This window comes from Delphinus delphis, chromosome 18 (assembly GCF_949987515.2).
Source record: "Delphinus delphis chromosome 18, mDelDel1.2, whole genome shotgun sequence".
In the NCBI taxonomy this organism is placed as follows: Eukaryota; Metazoa; Chordata; class Mammalia; order Artiodactyla; family Delphinidae; genus Delphinus; species Delphinus delphis.
The window spans coordinates 20,882,992-20,906,960 of record NC_082700.1 but is presented as its reverse complement, the minus strand read 5'-3'; the positions used below and the strand labels follow the sequence as shown (position 1 = coordinate 20,906,960).

Below are 23,969 nucleotides of genomic sequence, written 5' to 3'. Positions count from 1 at the left end.
AATAGATTAAAAAGAGAAGGAAGAAATGATTTGGACACTGTCTCCTTTCAACCCCAAGAGTCTGCTTTGTGACCTTGGTGACTTTTGCTCAATTTAGAAGCAGCGGAGAAGGGAATTGCAAGGAGACGGTGGCGAGAAATCACCATTCTGACTGAATCCGATTAAAAGTGTTCTATAAAACTATACCAACAAATCAGGACAAACCTCACACCCAGATCTTGAATCACAAGATGTTTACGTAATATAATGCCCATGGCAGACGAATACCAAATACCACAAAGTACCTGAGACAAAAAAAGAAAGGAAGGAAGGAAAGAAGGAGGGAGAAGGATAGAAAGGAGCCTGGAGTCCTGGCCTTCTGAGATCCAAGGGCCCAGGCAGAGTTCCTCGGGGAAGCGGGGACTGCACGTGACCGTCCGGGGCCTCTGCTTCACATCTCAGCTTCCGAGGAGCAGACCTCCGTCGCCGCAGTGATGGCAATCCCGATGGCAAGGCTGCCGTTGTCGGAGAAGAGCTGGGCCAGCGAGGTGTTGAGGACGAGGCAGTCCCCGTCAGTGATCACCGAGTCCACGCACTCCAGCACAGACCTGGGGGTGGCCTCCCACTTGAGACGCCGGTGGTTTCTGTTGAGCTCCAGGCGGTAGGTGAAGCAGTCGGCCTGGGCGGGGGTCCCGATGAGCATCATGGTGGCGAAGAACTGGGGGTGCCCTGCATGCCTCTCCCGTTTTCTAAGCACCAGCAGAAAGTGGTGGCCGAGGCAGGAGTGCACGATGATCCAGTCGGCCGGTGCCGGGAGGTGCATGTCCGTGGCCAGGAAGACGATCTCGGCTCCCTGGAGGATGTCCACCCTGTGCATCTGCCGCAGGTGGGGCACCACCACCTCCAGGTGGCCTTCCCACTGGCAGGAGAACAAGGGGCAGGTGCAGGGCGTCACCTGGGCAGCGTGTAGCCCCGCCTCCTGGTGCGGGGGGTGGTGGTGAGGGCGGGCGTGGTGGCGGAGGTGGGGCTGGCGGGCGTGGTGGCGGAGGAGTGGGGGGAGGAGGTGAGGGGGGAAGCTGCCGGGCTCCGGGGCGCTCTGGGTGACGGCGCATCGGCCGGACACATACTGTAGGCGAAAGAGAAGAACGTTAGTGGCGGTGAGATCAGTCTCTCAGCCTGGCTGAGACTCCCCCGGTGTTCAGAATGTGGAAAGCAGACTCTCCCTTACCGGTAGAGAAAGCTCTATTTCTTAAAAAAATGAGACCTGCCAGACTGTTTTCCAAAATGGCAGCACCGTTCTACATCCCCATCAGGCATCTAAGAGAGTTCCAATTTCTCCACGTCCTTGCCAACACTTGTTATTATCTGCTTTGACAAATATTTTAATGAGACAGAATTCATTGTTTTGAATGTTTTGCCAGATTTAGATGCTGAAGTCTTCTCCAAGTCATTTCATTTCAGTATAGAATGTAAATTTACCCAATCGGAAATAGAAGCTTCTTCAAGAGATTCCTCCTGCAAGAAGAGATTTTCCAAACGTATTAGTATATTTAAAAAAGAAAACAGGGCTTTCCTGGTGGCGCAGTGGTTGAGAGTCCGCCTGCCGATGCAGGGGACGCGGGTTCGTGCCCCGGTCCGGGAAGATCCCACATGCCGCGGAGCGGCTGGGCCTGTGACCCATAGCCGCTGAGCTTGTGCGTCCGGAGCCTGTGCTCCGCAACGGGAGAGGCCACAACAGTGAGAGGCCCCGCATACTGCAAAAAAAAAAAAAAAAAAAAGAAAAAAGAAAACAAAACTTTAAAACAATGAGGGACACGGTGGATGCCTTGGGTGGTTGAGATTCTGAAAACTCATCCAAGAAAATGCAATCTTTCTGCCTTTCTGATTCTTCAATTAGATACTCAGGCAGTTTTACCCTTCAAATAACTTGCATTGATGGTCATTAGTCATAAAGAACAAAGAAATCACTTTTTTGTGTGCTTTTTTGATACTGTTGATATTTTTGTGAAGGGACTGGAAGTCGATGGATTTTTTCCCCTCTATTTTATCATTACTATTATTTTTAGAACAAAATTTTGGTAAATACCTATTTGTCCTTCCAGTGCTGCCAGGGGTTGTGCTATCTGCGGTGCCCTTCTGGGTAGTAAGGCAACCATGGATCCCCGAGCTGTTTGTGTGCAGCTGGACCACAGTCCCCAGGGAGGGAGCCTGAGCTATGACTCCTGGGACTTTGGCCCACCAGGCACACTTCTGTCCTGCGTTAGGCTCACTGTTCCAGAGCAACTTGCCAGGGACTCGCCACTAGGCAGCTTCCACCCTGAGACTCTCTCGACCTTTTGTTCTTCACGACAACGTGCCCACCAATGCCCTCAAAACATCAGGAGCTGTGACAACACTTTCTGATCAGGGATCAGTAAGCATTTACTGAGCACCTGCCACTACCGGACCCTAGAGATACAGCTGTGAGCAAAATCAACACTGCGTTTCTCGGTGTAGGTGGTACAGACATTAGTGCGTATCTAATTAGTTACGGTTTGGAAAAGGCTCCTCCCTGGCGCAAGGACTGTGATTCCTGTTTTTCAGTTGAAGAAACAGGCTTCAGTAGTCACGTGCCCAAGGTTACAAAGCTGGGAAGTGAAAGATGGGATTCATTTTCACGCCTCATGACTCTGAACACAGCAACTGCCCTCCCCTCGATAATCCCACCTCCAGCTCCCTCCCCCATTCTTTGAGGGTTTTTTTCTTTAATTAGTCTGTGGGATCTGGGCTGTGCAGGGGAGGTGGCCGGTCTGCAGTGGCAGCCTTCTCTGGGCTGCCCTCGGGTTCGCTCTCCAAGCCCCTCTGGACTTCGGGTGCTTTTGGGCACTTGCCTCGCTTCAGTTCCTTGCCAGCATGTAGAGGACCAGGGTGATGGGTGATGGTCTGTCTTTCACACTCATCGCTGTTAGGGCCATCTCCTCGGGCTCAGAGAGTGGCTGAGAGTGGAGGCCTGGCGAGCTTCCCTTTCTTTAGAGCACCCAGGGACACATACACACGCACTGGGGGCCCGACTAGCTCTGTTCTGGAGTTGTTCGCCCCCGCTCTCTCCTCCGCTGGGAGCCCAGCTGACCTGGAGGGTGAGCTACAGGGCCCTTCCAGTAGCTCCTGCGCGGCAGCTACTGGGCAGCCTGTCATCACCCATCCTGCACACCCGCCAAGCCACCTGTCCCAAGGGGGACAGTGTCTTCCCCTTGATGGAAAGGCTGTGTTGCAGAATCCTGCTAGTGATGAGACTGACTCAGCCTTTAGTGTTAAATACGGGGAAGGGAATTAACTAGTAGGTAGCGTCTACTAAGTGTTAGGCACTGTGGAAAGTAGATATTTTTTGTGTCGTTATTTAATTTCTCACAGAAAAGATCAATTTTCTTACTTTTAAAAAAAGTTAAATCTGGCTTAGTTCCTACCTGCCTGCTGGTGGCTGATTATCATTTAGTCAACCGGTGAAGGAGGGGGGCCAATTCCTAGGATCCCTTGGGATTGTACAAGTAGCCCAGGCTCATACACTCCACCAGCCAGATGCAAGGACTCCTCCCAGGTCCTCCCAACAGGCCCAGCAGAAGATCAGCCTCTTCTGTTTCGCTCAAGAGGACCTGGTGTTGGCTTCTCATGGAAAGCCTCAAATGCTGTCCCCTCTCCCAGCCTCTGAGAAGCCCCCCACCCTCATTTAGGTCACAGCAGTCACGAGAGAAACATGTTATGTGTGTCTTCTAGATGAAGGAACGGACACAGAGAGGTTGAGTCACTTGCCCAGGGTCACACAGCTTATAAGGGGTGCAGATGGGAATGGAGCCCAGATCAGTTAAAGGTGGTATGGATCATAGCCTGGGAAGATCACCAGCTGGATGTTGGCCAACTTTGGTCTGTTCCACCGTTTACTTGTCCAGCAGCCTTGATTAAGGCAGTTGCCCCATCAGCAAAATATTTATTTCATAGGGTTGTCAGGGGATCAAATGAAACGGTGCCTGTCAAACAGCTTTAATAACCACATCAAGTATTACATCAGTAAGGTATTTCCATTTGGACACAGTTTGGGATGAAGCGTTTCGGTGGCCTTCCCCCTCGGTCCATGGCTGCCTGCCTTGGTACTGGTCAGCTGACCCTCGCACCTGGGCAGCACTCTGGGCTGAACACAGGCCACCGGAAGGGTCTGGAGACCCCAACATAGCACTTGACTGGGGCCTCCTGTCCCATGCCAATGCATGATGATGGAATATCCTGAAATTCCCATCTCAGAAATGGCCTCTGGGCTATTCTCTGCCCTTCTGCAGATGCATCTTCCGTCTTCTCCATCCTGTTCTGTGCAGCTAGTATCAGAGATGTGAAACCAAAGTAAGGAGGGCATGAGGAAGAAACACCTCAACCTCCCGTTCTTCCCCGACTCCAGTCTCCCGCCATGCCTCCCATTGGCTAAACGCAGTCAGAGACATAGCAGAAGGAAGCCCAGGCGGTGCACTCAGTGAGGGTCAGCCCCCGTTGGAAACAGCGCTTCACCAGTGAGGAGCACATGTGAACAGGGAATGCCCACCTGTATGCAAATGTCTCAGTTCCCTCCTTTGTGATGTTAGCTGATCCGACCAGTCTGGGCCTCCTAGGCTGACCTTCGATGAGGCTGACAGGGGGGAGGCAGGGAGGGCTAATATATGCCCACGATCATTAAGCCGTTCGACAAGAATGGATACAGCAGCTGACACGTGCACCGCCTCAGCACAGGCTGAGAATACTGAGCAGAGTACGATCCCAGTTCCTGTCTCAGTAGCTCACCGTGATTCGTATAATATAACACAATGCAAAAGTGCAGGACCGGAGGGGCTCTGAGTGTGCAAAGTGGGGGCCGTAGCTATTCTAGTCAATGCCCAGTGCCATTTACCCTGGGCGAAGCAGGAAGGGTGATGCTCTAACAAAGTAGGCAAAAGGTTTGCTGATGGGGTGAATAACAGGTTCCAAGGAGCTGGATCTGAAAGACCATGGGATTCTTTTCTTTTTTTTTTTTTTGCAGTACACGGGCCTCTCACCGTTGCGGCCTCTCCCGTTGCGGAGCACAGGCTCCGGATGCGCAGGCTCAGCGGCCATGGCTCACGGGCCCAGCCGCTCCGCGGCATGTGGGATCTTCCCGGACCGGGGCACGAACCCGTGTCCCCTGCATTGGCAGGCGGACTCTCAACCACTGTGCTACCAGGGAAGCCCCAACTATGGGATTTTTAAGAAATGAAAAGTTCCAAGTGGCTGTCACTAGAGGATCTGCCAGAGATGGTGAGGAGGGAGGCTGGAGAGCTGTCGGACCGTATTGCCAAAGTCTTGGCACAGAGATGACACCCAACACTCAGGGGCCATCCGTAGGAGGGCTCAAGGGACACAGCTTCACACTTTAGGGAGCCCCTGTGGGCAGCATGATGGCCCAAGCACACCAACAGAGCCGGTTCCAGCTGTCACTCAGGATGGGGCAACAGTGAGTCCTGGCACTTGTCCAACCACTGGACCCTAGGCTTGGCCATTCCACCCAGACTCTCCCCTTGCTTCCTTTTGGCCTCGTCTTCCACTGGCCTTTCCGTTGTTTAATTGCTGCAGGGTAACAGAGCAGCCAGTGGTATAATCCAAAGTGACTGACTATGCAAATAAAGCGAGACATTGTCAACCACGGAGACCCCTGCGCTTGCTGTGCCCTGAGAAGGCGCTAGGAATAAACACAGCCTTAATTCTCCATTTCTCCTGCTCTATCTTCTGATGCAAAATATGTTTCATTTAAATGATCTTCGGCTGAGCGAGGTCACAGGGCTGCTGGCAGGGAGAAGGGATTCTTTTAATTGGCAAAATGCTAATCGTTTTGGAAAATGAATTCTAATCTTCCCATCTGATACAGCGGATGTGTGAGTAATTACTTTCCTTCACTAAACTGTTAATGCAACATTAGTGATTACATTAATTAAAACTCTTACAGGCTGATAAACCCCTCAGTCAGTCTGCGGATGTCTTCCTTCCATTGGCCATATTTAACTTCCCATTTGGAAGAGAGACCTTGAATCAACCTTTAGAATAATTCGCAAAATTGGGTTTAGAAATGTTAGGCTTTATGGACTGGGTATAATTCTCTCCCCAAGCATTAGTGAGAGCATTTCCACTGAGGGTGTAATTGAATTTAAAAATGCCTTCCTTAATTTCATCAGCCACACTCCCATGGTTGGTAATGGCTATCCCTACATATCCTGGCACCCAAAGAGGAAACCTGCCCCTGGAAAACCACGTGACCCTTTCTCCAGCATCTGTTCCCTCTGGTCAGTGAGCTCATTTGGAGAACTGCTCTCTCCTTCCACTTGATTCCAGGAACCGAGCCATGCTAATTAATGCATTTCAGCTGAAGGCAGATGTTTTGCACCCAATTTCAAATGACAGGCATGTGCGGGACTTCCCTGGTGGTCCAGTGGTTAAGACTTCTCCTTCCAATGCAGGGGGTGTGGGTTCGACCCCTGGTCGGGGAGCTAAGATCCCACATGCCTTGCAGCCAAAAAACCAAAACATAAAATAGAAGCAGTACTGTAACAAATTCAATGAAGACTTTAAACATGGTCCACATCAAAAAGAATAAATGCTCTAAAAAAATAACGACAGGCATGTGCTTTGAGTTTGCTCATGCCCTTATTTGTGAGAATTAATGAAGTGAAGCTTTCAGTACAGGGGGGAAGGGGAAAGGCAGCGATGCTATCGATGTATCTCACACACAGGAGAGAAGAGCGGGGAGGAGTAACATTTCAGGGCAGGTATCAGAACATTGGGATAAAGTCAAGGATGGAACTTAGTTGGGAATCAGGTCTGCAAAGAAGGGAGGCTGATACGACCCAGCAATCCCACTACTGGGCATATACCCTGAGAAAACCATAATTCAAAAAGAGTCATGTACCACAATGTTCATTGCAGCTCTATTTACAATAGCCAGGACATGGAAGCAACCTAAGTGTCCATCAACAGATGAATGGCTAAAGAAGATGTGGCACATATATACAATGCAATATTACTCAGCCATAAAAAGAAATGAAATTGAGTTATTTGTAGTGAGGTGGATAGACCTAGAGACTGTCATACAGAGTGAAGTAAGTCAGAAAGAGAAAAACAAATACCATATGCCAACACATATATATGGAATCTAAAAAAAAAAAGGTTTTTGAAGAACCTAGGGGCAGGACAGGAATAAAGACACAGACCTACGAGAGAATGGACTTGAGGCCACAGGGAGGGGGAAGGGTAAGCTGGGACGAAGTGAGAGAGTGGCACTGACATATATACCCTACCAAATGTAAAATTGATAGCTAGTGGGAAGCAGCCGCATAGCACAGGGAGATCAGCTCCGTGCTTTGTGACCACCTAGAGTGGTGGGATAGGGAGGGTGGGAGGGAGACGCAAGAGGGAGGAGATATGGGGATATATGTATACATATAGCTGAACCACTTTAACCATACAGCAGAAACTAACACACCATTGTAAAGCAATTATACTCCAATAAAGATGCTAAAAAAAAAAAAAGAAGGGAGGCTGGAACCTAGTTGGGAATCGGGTCTGCAGAGAAGGGTGAGTATCTGTACCTGCTCCAGGTCCCACTCTGTAGTCTTTAAAAATCCCCTCCGTTTCTCAGAAGGACGGTCAAGGCTGAAGGTTTAGTGTTCCACATTCCATTTTCCTGGGACACCCACCTCTCCACCCCTCTTCCGCAAAACCTAGCATGACTGTGCACGTGCATATGAAACCCAGGAGGACTCTGGAAAGCTTCCAGCAAACAGTTGAGAAATAAGTTACACGAAGATAGAAAACAACAAAGGGGCTCATATTGCCTGGGATAGACTGTCTTCCTTAGAAAATGTGTCTCATGCTCCTTTCCCCCCAGACGGTTATACTTAGAACACAGAATGAATGAGAGCTTCGTGTGGGCAGCATGATAATGTCTGTAATTTTCTTTAAAAGGCTTTCATAGAGAGAATGTGATAGGAATGTGTACATTTTTAACCTACACTCCAGGGGCTGTCAATTCCCTAATCAGGAATTCTCACTTCAAGGTGATCACCTAACATTTTATCCGAAAGACCAGACTCCAGAGATAACGACTACAGTTACTTCAATTAGTTCCCGTATTTCTGATCCACACCAGATGCTGCTAATTACCATTTCCACAGAGGTTTCCATTGGTGAAATTAGGAGTTTGTTACTCAGCATAGTAGATGCTAGAAATGGACTCTCCTTGATGAAATTCCTGGTTTTCAAGCTACGAAGATTGTTTAAAACACTTCAGAGGAATTCCACACTTTAGGGACGAGCCCGGGAGCTTGTTCCCTGACTATTCCTGCCTCTGGCCACTGAGTCAAGGACTTACCGTGGTCTGGTACCATCTCTAAGAGTATCAGAATCTTGCTCCTGGTAGATCACTGCATACAAACTTTCCTCACTGGCAATTAAAATTATGTAAATTGAGCAAGGAGACACTTGTTAGCAAACACACAGAAGCCTTGAGTCCTGAGCGTTATATGCCAGAAATAAAAAAGAGGAAAATGAGTTATTACTGTGAAAAGAGGAAGATAAAAATGTGGGTGGATCAAATTTTTAGAACCCAAGGTCCATGGGTGAAAAACAATGAAAGGGGTTCATACAGATGTCTACACCGGCACCGGTCCTATGGTCTCAAAAGGCTCGTGACTCAGCTGGTCGTCTTATAAATTCAGACCCTGGCTCTGTGAGAGGCTGGGAAGAAATGTGTGGACGACATTGTGAAAACAAAAAATATGACTCAGTCCTCAAGCACCCCAGGCCTTTCTTTAGTTCCTAGATCCTGGCCCATGACTGCCCAGCATGCCTCCATCATGGTCCCAACTGGTATTGTCACTTTGAGACCATCAGCCCCTGTGAGATGGGGATGCTGCCTCCCTCCCTGACCTGAGAAGTCAAGCAGTGGTCAAGATCTGTCCGTACAATTCATTTTTTAATTTCAACTCGTTTTGAAAATCACTAGTGCGTGGCTTTCTCTTCTTAGCTAGGTTGGAAGTCAGAGCGCAGGGACAGGGTTTAGTTTGCTCAGTGCTTAGCCCCGTGATGGGCAATGCCAGCACCGTGCAGTGTCTGGCATCTACTAGACTCTCCCTGAGTATTTGTTGCTTGAATGAATGAATGAACGATTCATAAATGGAACCGTGTCCTGCACTATATCCATGGAAAGGCTGCTCGTCTTCAGTCAGAGGCTCTGTTCTCTACCCTTCCTTCCTGTAGACATACGTGTGGCGTGGTGTGTGTACGTGTATGTGTGCGCACGTGCACGGGAGGCCATAGCTGTTGGCTTCTCAGGTAGGTCTCCTGGTGGCTCCTCACCCAGAACCCGACAGTGATGGGACAGTGGGACCTGACCAGGGGCAGGACACTGAAATGTACCCAGCTGCCATCATGGAGAGTCAAATAACAGCCTCGAAGGAGGAACTTCTCATGCCAGCGAGGGACTTTCTTTGCTTTTACTTTGTATAGAGATTATTCGGAGCCCTAGGCATCCCCTTTATCAATAGCAGATTGTTTCTTACAGTTTGTTTGGGAAGGACAGCCCTGGATCCAGCAGACTGTCTTGGATTGTCTTAATCTAACCCTCTTCGATTGGTCTAGACCCGCTTTCCCCTCTGGCACTCCGGCAGGACCAGTGACCTAACTAAAGGTTGGATGCCCCCATACTTCCAGTTTCTGTTAACAATCAGCAGGAAGTAACTTCAATCCAACCAAAGATTATGGGCCCTCCCCCAGTTTTCCCCTTCCCCATAAGGTGGGGGGACTAATGGGTTGTGCCCACCCAGTGCCCTGAACTGGCCCTTCCAGACCATACTCCAGATAACTGGGATCTGGAATTCCCTACCCAGTGGCTCTGAGTCAGCCTCTGGGAGCCTGTGCTATTTCTGGGATCCATTATCCCGAAGGCGGACCGTTAGACATGAGGTGTGGCCCATGGGGGACTATTTGGGGCTTGGATGTGTGGGCTAGGGTGTCCACTTGCCTTTGCCTGGGACTCATTTCAGTGCAGCATGAAGCCTCATTAGGAAGAAAGTGAGACGGGTTGCGGACGGGGGCTGTGGCCATCCAGATCGTTATGAAGGGTTAATTATTAAAGTAGGAGGGTACGCCATATTTTAAGTGTCTCTTACCTTGATCTTTTAAGTGTTTAGACATGCAGTGTGTGGGCTTCCGCCTTCACTTTTGCCTAGAGCCCCGCAAACATTAGGGGCGGGCCTGTAGTCAAACCACACAGCAGAGGAATCCTGCTCATTTCCATTTATTCTTTGACTCTGCCTTTTATCTGCGAGGTTTTGAGATGCTAATGAGTTTTGTGAATCTCGCCGATGAAAGACCTTTCCTGAAAAGCAACTTCTTGAGTAGTCAGACTTTTATGTCTGCAGCTGGCAAGTGAAACCCAGGGTCTGTGTGAGCAATTTAAAGGTTAGGATTTGGTTAGCTGAAGACCCATTAGCTGCAGGGATCTGGGTAGGATTACTTGAGGACCCTGGGGGTGACTCAAGGGTGGTGTACGTAGCATGCTGGGAGCAGTCTCACCTGATCTGGATGACCTCGGGTTGTGGGCAACAATTTTGCTCGTGTACCTGGTGCCGCTATGGTAGGATCCGGGGCCATAAAGTTAGGGAGGGGGTGCGTTGCTAAAATGGTTACACATGCAAACGCAAACTTCAGAAGCAGATGTGTTGGCAGGCTACGAGTGGACAGCGGTATGTCCTGGGTGGTCTGAGACATTCTGATGGCCAGGCTGCCCCAAGGCCACATGCCACCCTTGTTTGTCTGGTTCCTTAAAGACTTTGTGACCAGGAACTCCACAAATTCAGCTCTCTCCACCAGGGCTGTCAACCCTCCCCATCTCCCACCCCCGGGGTACCCTTTGGCCTGGCTAAGTTGTATTCCTCCTTCCATGTTCTGTACTGACTAGGGCTGCTCTGTCTGCTGCATGTTCCTTTATGACACAGCACACTCACGTGTTTTGCTGCTGGACCGTGATGTGAGCTCAGGTGGTTGAGTGTTGCATCTGTTTCTTCCGTGCTGTATCCTCAGTGCCGGCAGTGCTTGGAACATGGTAGGAACCCGAGAAATATTTGTGGAGATGATGAACGAGTGAATCCTCTCCATTGAGCTGTCACCCTAATACAATCCAACCACTTCTCACCATCTGCCTGCCACCACTCTAAGGCAAGTCACCCTTACCGCCTTTCTGGGCTACTGTGATAGCCTCCTGACTAGAGGTAGTGGGTTGAAAGGTGGCCTCCAAAAGGTGTCCACATGGTAACCCCTGGAATTGAGAATGTGACTTTATTTGAGAAAACGGTCTCTGTAGATCTAGATAAATTAAGGATTTCAAGATGAGATCGCCCTGGATTATCCAGGTAGGCCCCAAATCCAATGACAAGTGTTCTTAGAAGAGACAGAAGAGGAGAAGACACAGACACAGACGAGAAGACCATGTGAAGATAGAGGTGGAGGGTGGAGTAATGCTGCTACGGCCAAAGAATGCCCGGAGCCACCAGAACCAGAGCAAGGAAGGATTCTCTCCTCGAGCCTTCAGAGGGAGCAGGGCCCTGCTGACAACTTGATTTTTACCATTTTGGCCTCTAAAAGTGTGTGAAAATAAATTTCTGTTATTTTGAACCACCAAGTTTGTAGTTTTGTATGGCAACCCTAAGAAATGAATACACAAGTCTTCCTGCATCCGTTCTTGGCCTCATACAGACTGTAACTTTTCTCACAAAATCTTTTAATAGTTTTCCATCAGTATCAGAGTGAAACACAAACTCCCTATCCATGCCATCAAGAACCAACATACTCTAAAAGACATACAGATGGCCAATAGGCACATGAAAAGATGCTCAACATCACTAATTATTGCAGAAATGCAAATCAAAACTACAATGAAGGGCTTCCCTGGTGGCGCAGTGGTTGGGAGTCTGCCTGCCGATGCCGGGGACACAGGTTCGTGCCCCGGTCCGGGAGGATCCCACATGCCGCGGAGCGGCTGGGCCCGTGAGCCATGGCTGCTGAGCCTGTGCGTCCGGAGGCTGTGCTCCACAACGGGAGAGGCCACAACGGTGAGAGGCCCGCGTACCGCAAAAAACAACAACAAAACAACAAAAAACTACAATGAAGTATCACCTTACACCGGTCAGAATGGCCATCATCAAAAAGTCTACAAATAATAAATGCTGGAGAGGGTGTGGAGAAAAGGGCAGCCTCCTACACTGTTAGTGGGAATATAAATTGATGTAGCCACTATGGAGAACAGTACAGAGGTTTCTTAAAAAACTGAAAATAGAGCTACCATATGATCCAGCAATCCCACTCCTGGGCATATATCCAGAAAAGACGAAAACTCTAATTCAAGAAGATATATGTACCCCAGTGTTCATAGCATCATTGTCTACAGTAGCCGAGACAAGGAAGCAGCCTAAATGGCTATCAACAGGTGAATGGATAAAGAAGCTTGGGTATATATACACAATGGAATATCAGTCATAAAAAAAGAATGAAATAATACCATTTGCAGCAACATAGATGGACCTAGAGATTATCATACTAAGTGAAGTAAGTCAGAGAACAATATCATATCACATATATGTGGAATCCAAAAGAGTGATATAAATGGACTTATTTTCAAAACAGAAATAGATTCACAGACATAGAAAACAAACTTATTGTTACCAAAGGGGAAAGAGAAGAGGAGTGATAAATTAAGAGTTTGGGATTAACAGATACACACTACTATATATAAAATAGATAAACAGTAAGGACCTATAGCACAGGGGACTATAGTCAATACTTGTAATAACCTATAATGGAGAAGAATCTGAAAACGAATATATATATATATTCTTATATGTATAACCGAATCACTTTGCTATACACCTGAAACAAGCACAACATTGTAAGTCAACTATACTTCAATTAAAAAAAAAAGAAAAAGAACCAACATCCTCTGACGCCCAGCTAACTCTCTGCCTCATCTTTTCCCCCCTGCATCCCTTTGCTACTCTGCTCTAAGCACATTGGCCTCTTGCTGTTCTTTGAACACTCTGTCTACACACTTGCCACAGGGCCTTTGCACTGTCTATTCCGTTTACTTGGAACACCACCAGCTACCCACATGGCTCACTCTCGCACTTCATTCACGTCTCTGCTCCTCTACTCTGAGGCTGTCCTTCACTTATCTGTTAAAGAAACCCTCTCAATCCCCTTACTCTGCTTTATTTCACTTCCTAGTATTTATCAGTTCTATACTTATAACATTATATTATAGTATATATAGTGTAGGTCATATATTTATTTGTGTACCGTCTGTCTTCCCTACTGCAATGTATATTTCTTGGGACTAGGAATTTGGTTGTGTTCACCGTTGTATCTCTAGAACATTATCTGATACCTCAAAGAGCTCAGTAGGTTTTTTTGGTTTTGAAAGAATGGATAAATTCCTTTGGGTCTTAAACTTTTCCATCTTAGAGAACCTGGGTAAAGTGCACGTGTCACTGGGATGTTGATATGACAGGGACTCTCCCCACTCCCCGCTTCCTCCACCCCCTGCCCCCAGGTCTCCCCATCAGAGTTTTGTCCAACTCTGACCTGGCAAATTTCTCATAGCCTGTGGCTGCTGAGACCATGAACTTCTGGTGTCTGTAGGGCACTAGGGCGGCACTGGAGAGCAGTGTTCACTCGTGTGTCCCTGACCCTGGGTGTATCTTTGACCTGCTTATTTGCGGTCAAAGTAAAATGCAGCACAAACAAACCTGACCTCACTCTGACCAGACTTTGACCCTGGACCCGTGCTTGCGATCAGGCCTAGCTTATTGTGTCAATATGAGGCCTGGCCTCTAGGACTTTCAAGCCTGTCTCATCCTGGTTCCCAGTCTGTCTCCAAATCTCCCAGCGCTGACAAACTCACACCTACACACCTGTATTCCTCTAAATCTTCTAGCCGACAAGGCTGTGAAAGAAGCCGGGGGTCCCTCTCTGTCTGCTTAGGACCTCTGCTCAGAATTCTGGTTTCCTCCCCGAGGACGGCCTCACTGTCAGGAAACGCCGTGTCTGCCCCCAGACGTGGAGGTAGCAGACTTTGCCAGGATGATTGTCAACTTAGTATCCATGTACTGAAACCAGAGCTGCACAGATCTAGAGCAGAGCACCAGGTCATTTCACACACACAAATCCATCTTCCAACGGCAGGCTTAATTCTCAATAATCATCCTTAGCAAATTAGGCCTTCCTATAAGCCTGTCCCTAAAGTAAGAAGCGTGTCGTTTGACCAAGCGTAGTTGGAAAGACAGTGCTGCAGAGTAGAAAGAAAACATTTTTGAAGTCAGACCCACTGGGGTATGAATCCTGGCTTTGCTACTAAAAGCTGTGAGACCATGGACTCATTAATTAACCTCTCCATACTTGTTTCTTCCTCTGTAAAATGGGAGTTGTAATATCTCATAGGGTTGAAGTAAGGACTGAATGAAATACAAAGTACATTGTATCATGCCTAGCCCAGAGTAAGAAGATGTTATTACTATTATCATTATCACCGTCATCACTATTGTTATTATTGTTATTGAATAGCTAGCTAATCGAGATGTAAGCAAAGGAAATTCACCCTACATAATTTCTAGACACGAAACTGAATTGGATGGAATCATAAAAACACCAGAGCCCTTCCAAATCTCTCTTAAAACCTCCCTGACAGCTCTCATCCAAGACCAGTGTTTTCACTAGCAGAAAGCCTTTTACTAAATCTTTTCATCTCAACACTGGCCAGTGGATGCTGGCTGCAGTGTACAGAGTAATTTAATAACGTAAGGAGCCTAGCTTAGTGCCTGGAACATAGGACGTACTCAATAACTGATTGCTGTTATTTTCATCATCATCATTGTTATCATCATCTACTAGCATTTTGGTCAGTGCAGCCCCGCTAGAAAGTTCAGGTGATCCTATGAGCAGGTCTGGTCATTGGCCCTCCCGTGTTCCCACCATTGCACCCCTTTCTCCTCCACTGAGCAAACCTGTCTCCTCGAGCCCCTCATGGTGGCCGGGCCTGAACAGCAGTGCTTCCCCAAAACCAGCTCCCCCTGCTTAGGAACCACATCCTACTTGCTGTCTTTAAAATGTGTTTCCTGAGAGAAGTTTGCCCTGTGTGTCTGCTTCCCGGAGCCTCATATCTACACTGCCCACTGCTCACCTGGCATATGGCTGTTAATATGTACTTGACAAATGAAAATTCGGTAAAGGCAATAGTATTCATGTTGATCTGAACCATCATTATAAATAACATCTAGGGGCTTTCCTGGTGGCGCAGTGGTTGAGAGTCCGCCTGCCGATGCAGGGGACGCAGGTTCGTGCCCCGGTCCGGGAAGATCCCACATGCCGCGGAGTGGCTGGGCCCGTGAGCCATGGCCGCTGAGCCTGCGCGTCCGGAGCCTGTGCTCCGCAACGGGAGAGGCCCCAACAGTGAGAGGCCCGCGTACCGCAAAAAAAAAAAAAAAAAAAAAAAATAGCATCTAAACATCTGCCATGTGGAAGAGTTCCTGAAAAAACAAAGGCATGGCCATAGTGAAACAGATCAGTACGGCTGTTTGGCTTAAATGAAACAGATCAACAATACCAGGTGCTGGCAAGGACGTGGAGCAGTTGAAACCTCAGACGCTGCTAATGGGAGTATAAATTGGTACAATCACTTTGGGACCCCTTTTTTGGCAGTATCTGCTAAAACTAAATGTAGACCAGCCCCTTTGACTCAGCAGTTCCACTCCTGGGCATTTACCTGTTGGGAAACAATTCTCTGTTGGGCTCTTGCATTTCTGTACACCTTGTAAGCAAGGCATTGAATGTCCTTTGTTCCAGACTATGTTTTCAAGGCTGTTTGTAATACTGAACAGCCTTGAGATACAGAGCTAGTGTCTCCCTAGCAGAAGGCAGATTTGCTTCCAGTCTTGGGACACAGATATTGTATCTCCCTCCAGAACTAAAGGCAGGCATGCTTACTGTCCATTATAAAAAAATGTGGGTTCCCCAAGCATTTGTAATACACCCTACTGTGTGTGTGGGCATCACTTGTCCCTTTCTGCATTAATTACCCTTTAGGGATTGGGTCTCAAAGAACTGGTGCAAAAATGCAGATACTCTGCCTGCTGCTCTTGCTGTGGGTGAGAAGTGGCCCTTCACCTCTGACCCAGGAGTGTTGTGTCTTCTGCCAGGACCCATGAAATGGGCAGGCCACTTTGTGAGCCTGTAAATTGAGTACAATCTCAGACGCATCTTGGTTACGCATTCAGCCCCTGACAGAAGTGAGCATTGTGTGATCAAAAAACATACACATGGATATTTATAGAAGGATTAATTCATAGTAGCCAGAAGTCTAAAAACCACCTAAACGTCCTTTCAATGGGTGCACTGTAGTATATTCCCACGATGGAATGCTACCCAGCTATCACAAGACAATGCAAGACTGCTACACATGTGGCTATATTTCCAAAACATGTTGATTAAGAAAAGCTAGACATAGAAGAGCACATACTTAATGATTCTATGTGTATGAAGTTCAAAACCATGCATGACTGACCTACGGTGACAAGTCTGAACAGTGGGACCTTTGTGTGGGAGCATATTGACTAGGAAGGGACATGAGGGAACCTCTTGGGGGGGGAGATGGAAATATTTTAACTTTTGATCCAGATGGTGGTTAGTTGGATGCATATATATGTAAAAATCTGTCGGGATATATACTAGAGATTGTGTACTTCACTGCACACTATACGTGAAAGAAGAAAAACCAAACAACAAACAAAAAAGAAAGAGAGTGGGAGAGTGGGTGTGCACGGCTGTTGTCTCCAGGTCACTGTTAAATGGGCGTATCGTATGGGGCTTAAGGCAGAACCCAGAAAACCTTTTCTTTCATGTTCCCATGTGTTCATTTGATCCTCTAGTGATCTGGTTGCCTGGGATGCTAATAACTAGGGCGATCAGAGGATGGGGATGGGAGTCACAACAGGGACAGGCTCTGAGTATCCAGGGAGAGTTAAGATTTCCTTGCTCTTGAAAGGTGGGGTCTGGCTGACACTCCCAGGGAGACTGGAAACCAGAGGAAGGGATTGAAGGTATTCACAGCTGTGCCTGGAGTTTGGCAAGCCTAGCCCTTTGGTCCTTGGGGCAGAAGGCTGTTTCCTGAGACCAGATTGGGGGCTAAGGACTGAAACTAATACCACAGCAGGACCAAGGATTAGACGAGACTAACCCCTGGCTGCGGGCTGAGGCCTGGCTGAGTAAATGTCTCCTCCTGTCTCTGCAGGGAGGCTCTCCCCACCCCTGCTGATGGCTCCAAGTCAATCCCCTTAAGTGAGGTGGGGGCCGGTGACCTAAAGCTCTCCCAGTAGCTGCGTACATATTTAACGCAAATCTTAGTTAGGCTTAAGGGGGAAGACATGGGAAGGCAGAAAGGAGAATTGCTGCCCCCTGGGCTTGGGAGGTTAGCAGTCTGGCCAGTCCCTAATAACTCGTTCATCCAATATTCATCTTTGAGTCATGACAGTCACCGTGCGTCTCTAAGGAATATGTTTATTAGTGTCTGCAAAGATAATTTAGCCCAACATACTTCAAGGCAATTGAAATTGTCCCCAGAGGTGTGTTTCTTTACAGAATTCACCGTGGCTACCTTTCAACATTGGTCCTGTTTTGGTCCCGTTTCCCCCATTGGAGGGTCCTCACTTTCTACGAGGGTCCCAAACTCTCCAGCTGTCCCAAGGGGAAGGAGATGGTCCCCAGGCTCTGGCTCGGCCCTCTGCAGGCTAGGACGGCAACAGCCTGAACAGCGCCTGCAGCGCGGGTCCCCTCTGGGGTCACCCCAGGAGGCTGGGATGGCTTCCTATTTCTCTGCCATTCCCAGTGCTCTCAGGGGATGTTGTAGAAGGGAAGGCACGTGCCCTGCACTTGTATAAATCTCCTATAGCAGCGGCCCCCAACCTTTTTGGCACCAGGGACCGATTTCGTGGAAGACAATTTTTCCACCAACGGTGGGTGTGCGGGGTAGTTCAGGCGGTAACGCGAGCCATGGGGAGCGGCAGGTGAACCTGCGCTCGCTGGCCCGCGCTCACCTCCTGCTGACCGGTACCGGTCCGCGGCCCAGGAGCTGGGGACCCCTGTCCTATATCATCCCTTGCAGTTTCATAAGGCTCAAAACTCTCCTTTCACTGTTCCGCGGAAAGTGGGCTAGACGCGTCGTCCTCAAACACTGCAGCGTGCATGCGAATTACCCGGGCGTCTTGTGAAAGCGCAGACTGCGATTCAGCAGGTGTGCTCCGGGACTGAGATTCTGCGCTCCTACCTGGATGCCAAACCTGCTGGGTCACAGACCACACTTTGAAGTTGAGCAAGGGGCTAGGCCCGCCCTTCCCCGCCCGCTTAGATCCTACCGGGCCATCTCTTTTGGAATCAAATAGATGGTCCTTAAGGACCTCAGACATTCCTCTTAAGTCTCTGATTCTTTTTTTTTTTTTTTTTTTTGCGGTACGCGGGCCTCTCACTGACGTGGCCTCTCCCGTTGCGGAGCACAGGCTCTGGACGCGCAGGCTCAGCGGCCATGGCTCACGGGCCCAGCCGCTCCGCGGCATGTGGGATCCTCCCGGACCGGGGCACGAACCCGCGTTCCCCGCATCGGCAGGCGGACTCCCAACCACTGCACCACCAGGGAAGCCCAAGTTTCTGATTCTTTAACAAACTTTGAGGGCACCTTCGTAATAGAGGTGATCTGGCTCCCCTATTCTGCAGGATAACAGCTTGATTTGTCAGTCGTATGGGGTGCCCAGTACCCAGACAGAACCTGGTAACACGGACCCACTTCACAGGAGGGGCAGGGGGGAGACATAGCTCTGGGGGAATTTTTTTTGTGTGTGTGTTATTATTTTTTTAAATTTTATTGGAGTATAGTTGATTTACAATGTTGCATTAATTTCAGGTGTATAACATAGAGATTCAGTTATACATATACAAATATTCATTCTTTTTCAGATTCTTTTCCCATAAAGGTCATTACAGGGTATTGACTAGAGTTCCCTGTGCTCTACAGTAGGTCCTCGTTGGTTATCTATTTCATATATAGTAGTGTCTGTATGTTAATCCCAAGCTCCTAATTTATCCCTCCCCCCACCGACATTTCCCCTTTGATAACCATAAATTTGTTTTCGAAATCTGTGAGCCTGTTTCTGTTTTGTTAAATAAGTTCATTTACATCATTTTTAAAAAATTAGATTCCACATGAGTGATATCATATTTGTCTTTCTCTGTCTGACTTAATTTCACTTAGTATGATAATCTCTGGGTTCATCCACCTCACTACAAATAACTCAATTTCGTTTCTTTTTATGGCTGGATAATATTCCATTGTATCTATGTGCCACATCTTCTTTACCCATTCGTCTGTTGATGGACACTTAGGTTGCTTCCATGTCCTGGCTACTGTAAATAGAGCTGCAATGAACCTTGTGGTACATGACTCTTTCTGGATTATGGTTTTCTCAGGGTATATGCCCAGTAGTGGGATTGCTGGGTCGTATGGTAGTTCTATTTGTAGTTTTTTAAGGAACCTCCATACTGTTCTCCGTACTGGCTGTAACAATTCACATTCCCACCAGCAGTGCAAGAGGGTTCCCTTTTCTCCACACCCTCTCCAGCATTTGTTGTTTGTAGATTTTTTGATGATGGCCATTCTGACTGCTGTGAGATGATATTTCATTGTAGTTTTCATTTCCATTTCTCTGATAATTCATGATGTTGAGCATCTTTTCATGTATTTGTTGGCAATCCGTATATCTTCTTTGGAGAAATGTCTGTTTAGGTCTTCTGCCCATTTTTGGATTGGGTTGTTTGTTTTTTTGATACTAAGCTGCATGAGCTGCTTGTATATTTTGGAGATTAATCCTTTGTCAGTTGCTTCGTTTGCAAATATTTTCTCCCATTCTGAGGGTTGTCTTTTCGTCTTGTTTATGGTTTCTTTTGCTGTGCAAAACTTTACAGTTTCATTAGGTCCCATTTGTTTATTTTTGTTTTTATTTCCATTTCTCTAGGAGGTGGGTTAAAAAGGATCTTGCTGTGATTTATGTCATGCTTTGAGGGAATTATTAAGCACAGAATGGGAAGTTGGTTTATCTTCTTTCTTTTCACAGTATTTCAATTCATTTTTTAGGAGCGAGTTTAGCTTTAATTAATAAATTCTTCATTTTTTATGGCTGCCTGTAATTTCCTACTATTTAGTTTAATTGGGTTTTCATGTTTGGAATTCAGAAACAGCTTCCTCCTCCGAGTTTTAAGTAGTAATACATAAACAAGCATCACCCTCTTTGGCAGTGCCCGTTGATAGCCATGCCGTTCTGCTGTCACAGAGTGAATTCATTCATTTATTCACTCACTCATTCATTCAACAAATCTATATTGAGCTGTTACTATGTGCCATGGGACGTGCACAAGACAAGGTGGTCCCAGTCTTCACAGAGCAGACTTTCCTAGCAGGGAGAGCACATGCTCACAGGGGTCAGCCAGGGATTTGTAGGAGAATGATCAGGGCAGTACCCTGTGCGGTGTCTTTTCTGCTTTCTCCTTTCTTAATGTCGAACCCACGGGGAGGGGAGGGAATGTAAGGGGGAAAAGAAGGTGCCTTGGGTGGGAGGTGAGGAAGGAGCTAGAATCTGCTCTAGAATCTAAGGGTCTGGTCTCTGTATAAATTACTTGCAAAGGCAGGGGGGTTTGGAAGGACTTTGTCTTCCTCCCTGTACCTTCCGCCATTCCACCGTGGCCAAAAAATTCTTCCACGAATCTAACACTGGATAATATGTCGGAAAAGAGATAAATTGATAATGGCACAAAGGCCTTCCTCCATAAAACACAGAAATGAGGAGTCCTCAATTCTAGCCCTGCTAACGTGCCAGCCTCCTGACAAAGAGTCAGAGTGAATGGAAATCTCTTCAGTTTCTCCCCATTACTGGAACTCAGCATTTCCACAGCATTTGATCTTGGCCGAGCACTTAACAGTAATTTCTTGGCTAATTTTCCCAAGTCTTAGTGGACAAGCCTTGGGATGAAACTTACATTTCCTTGTGTTGGCTAAGAAAGGAACTGAGGCGTAGAGTTGAACCCCCGACCATGTGTGATGGGGCGAGGACAGGGGCACCTGGCCATAAAGGCTCCTAAAGAAATGAGATGTGGTCCCAATTCTTCCACTCCTTCCAAAACCCAAAGCAACTCTTTTCACTTTTCCAGGTCTTCATTTCCATAACTGTAAAATGAGAATGTTGGCACCTGCCCTCCAACTAGAGGAGAGAGAGGAGATGTGAAAATGTGTTTTAAATGGTGAAATCCATTTGGAAGAAAGTATTATATGGATGCAAATCGTGGGCTGCTTGCCCCAGTGTAATTGTCCTGGCTGACACGTGCGGAGGGCCTGGGCTAAGTGCATTACACGCATCATCTCCTTTAATCCTCCTCTGGCTCCAGGAGGCGGGGACCATTATCACTAGCAATCTGCATCCCGGGAAACTAGAGCACAGAAAGGATGGGTCTCTCCCCAGGAATCCCACTCCTGGGCACCTACCCGGAGGAAACCATAATTCAAAGAGAGTCATGCACCACAATGTTCACTGCAGCTCTATTTACAATAGCCAGGACATGGAAGCAACCTAGGTGTCCATCGACAGATGAATGGATAAAGAAGATGTGGCACATATATACAATGGAATATTGCTCAGCCATAAAAAGAAACGAAACTGAGTCATTTGTAGTGAGGTGGATGGACCTAGAGTCTGTCATACAGAGTGAAGTAAGTCAGAAAGAGAAAAACAAATACCATATGCCAACACATATATATGGAAACTAAAAAAAAAAAATGGTTATGATGAACATAGGGGTAGGACAGGAATAAAGGCACAGACATAGAGAATGGACTTGAGGCCACGGGGAGGGGGAAGGGTAAGCTGGGACAAAGTGAGAGAGTGGCATGGACATATATACACTACCAAATGTAAAATAGATAGCTAGTGGGAAGCAGCCACATAGCACAGGGAGATCAGCTCCGTGCTTTGTGACCACCTAGAGTGGTGGGATAGGGAGGGTGGGAGGGAGACGCAAGAGGGAGGAGATATGGGGATGTATGTATACCTATAGCTGATTCACTTTGTTTTACAGCAGAAACTAACACACCATTGTAAAGCAATTTTACTCCAATAAAGATGTTAAAAAAAAAAAAAAAGAAAGGATAGGGTCTCTCCCTATAACTTTGGGTTTAGCAGTAGTGAAGCTGGGTTTTGACCCTTGGGAATCTGGCTTCTGAGCAGGGGAACAGAGGCCGCCAGGCCTCCTGCCCCCTCTCTGTGTGCAGCCAAAGCTCAAGTATCCGCCTGTGGGTTATCTGCAGCTCGTATTTCATTTTACTCCAAGCTGACTTTTTCTTGCCATCCAGTTCAGCTCATTAGTTGGCAAGGGAGCTCAGGGACTTAGAACTAATCCTGATATTAAGTAAAGAGCAAAGCATAATTAGGAAGATAAATCTTCTGGGGGAAAAATGCATGTAACATATTCCAAAGTCAAGCGTGGATGAGTTTTCCCATCTTCTAGATGATCTACACCACTGTTCTCTTTTTCTAGCCCAGATAACTATGGCTTGATGGTGGATTTTTTTTCTTTCTTTCTCTGATCAGAAGGGAATGAATTCTGGTCAAAGAAATTTCGGAAAATTCTGCATAGTATAAAGAAGAAAACTCAGAAGGCCACTATCCTGTTGGTACCACTGTTAATGTTTTGGTGGGCATTTTTTTCAATGCCTTTTAAACATAAATACCTAAATATTATATGTATGGTCTTTACACTGTTTTTTCCATTTGAGAGCTTATGGAACAATACAGTACATGGCAAACAATGTTGATTAGCACCAGCATTTTTATTGGCTCCATTGGCCTCAGAGAACTCATGGAAGGCTCATATGGAGGGTGGCATAATTGGTTTTGTGCACCTCTGGCTGAGAGATACAGTTGCATGCCTCCAATCATTTATTCATTCATTCAGCAGACCTGCCAGATATTGGGCATAAAAAGAAAACTAAGATTCAGTTCAGATCTTCAAAGAGTTCACTGTCTTGTTTCAGAGTCTCTGCATCAATTTCTTTTGTGGCCTAATCTCACTGTCCTCTGTTGTCCCCTCCGCCCTTGTCCACAGGGTCCAAGAAGTAGCTTTGTCCCTGGAAGCAGCCAGGCCTTTTTCACTGACCCTCCCCCCCACCTCCAGTCCCTTCCCCTTTTTGCCTCTGGGTTTAACAGTAGCATAAAACTAATTTATAGCTCTTGCCAGGAAGAGGACAAGTTTTCATCTCAGCCCGTCATGCGAAAAGCTGTGGTACAAATGAATAATTGTTGACCCATGCTACCTATTAGAGATTGTGCTGGGGTCACCTCGTGTGTTGTTTTAACACAAGAAATTAAGGGCCCTGGCAAAGGTTTCCACGGGGACTGAATTGGTAATGAGGTAGAACATTGTCTTTGTGGGTGACCTCTCCCGGTGCCATGTTCACAGCAGGGAGGAGGGGATGGGACCTCGCTTCCGTGACCCTCCCACGAGAAGGGCCAATTCTGCCTGTGTCCACTTTTGATTGTAGGCTCAGGGCCATTTTCTCCCAGGGTCCTTATCAACCAGCTTGTGCCTGTGAAGCAACTAGAGTATGCTGGACACCATGTGATGTGTTGAAGGGGACACTCACAGAGACGTCGCTGTTTTGGCCATCAGGGGGCTTGCCAGCACAAGCCATATGTGAAGCCATATGTTTCTGTGATATAAGAGAACGTGGAGTGATGCAGGCTGCGTTCCCTCTAGTATCAAATGGCTTGAGTTATAGGAAAAGGCTTGTGCAGGGGTTGGCCCTTGCAATGGACCAGAAATGATGGATGAGA

The 23,969-nt window shown here is 47.4% G+C and overlaps 1 protein-coding gene across 1 annotated transcript in view; it reads right to left on the bottom strand.

Annotated features, from left to right (window-relative positions):
* Nucleotides 1-256: 256 nt before the first annotated feature.
* Nucleotides 257-23,969, bottom strand: part of SIAH3 (siah E3 ubiquitin protein ligase family member 3) — a 73,192-nt gene continuing 49,479 nt past the window's right edge. Inside the window, exon 2 of the mRNA XM_059995939.1 lies at nt 257-1,105. Within this exon, the coding sequence (XP_059851922.1) occupies nt 431-1,105 (675 nt within the window). The 3' untranslated portion in view covers nt 257-430. The remainder of the gene's footprint in view (nt 1,106-23,969) is intronic.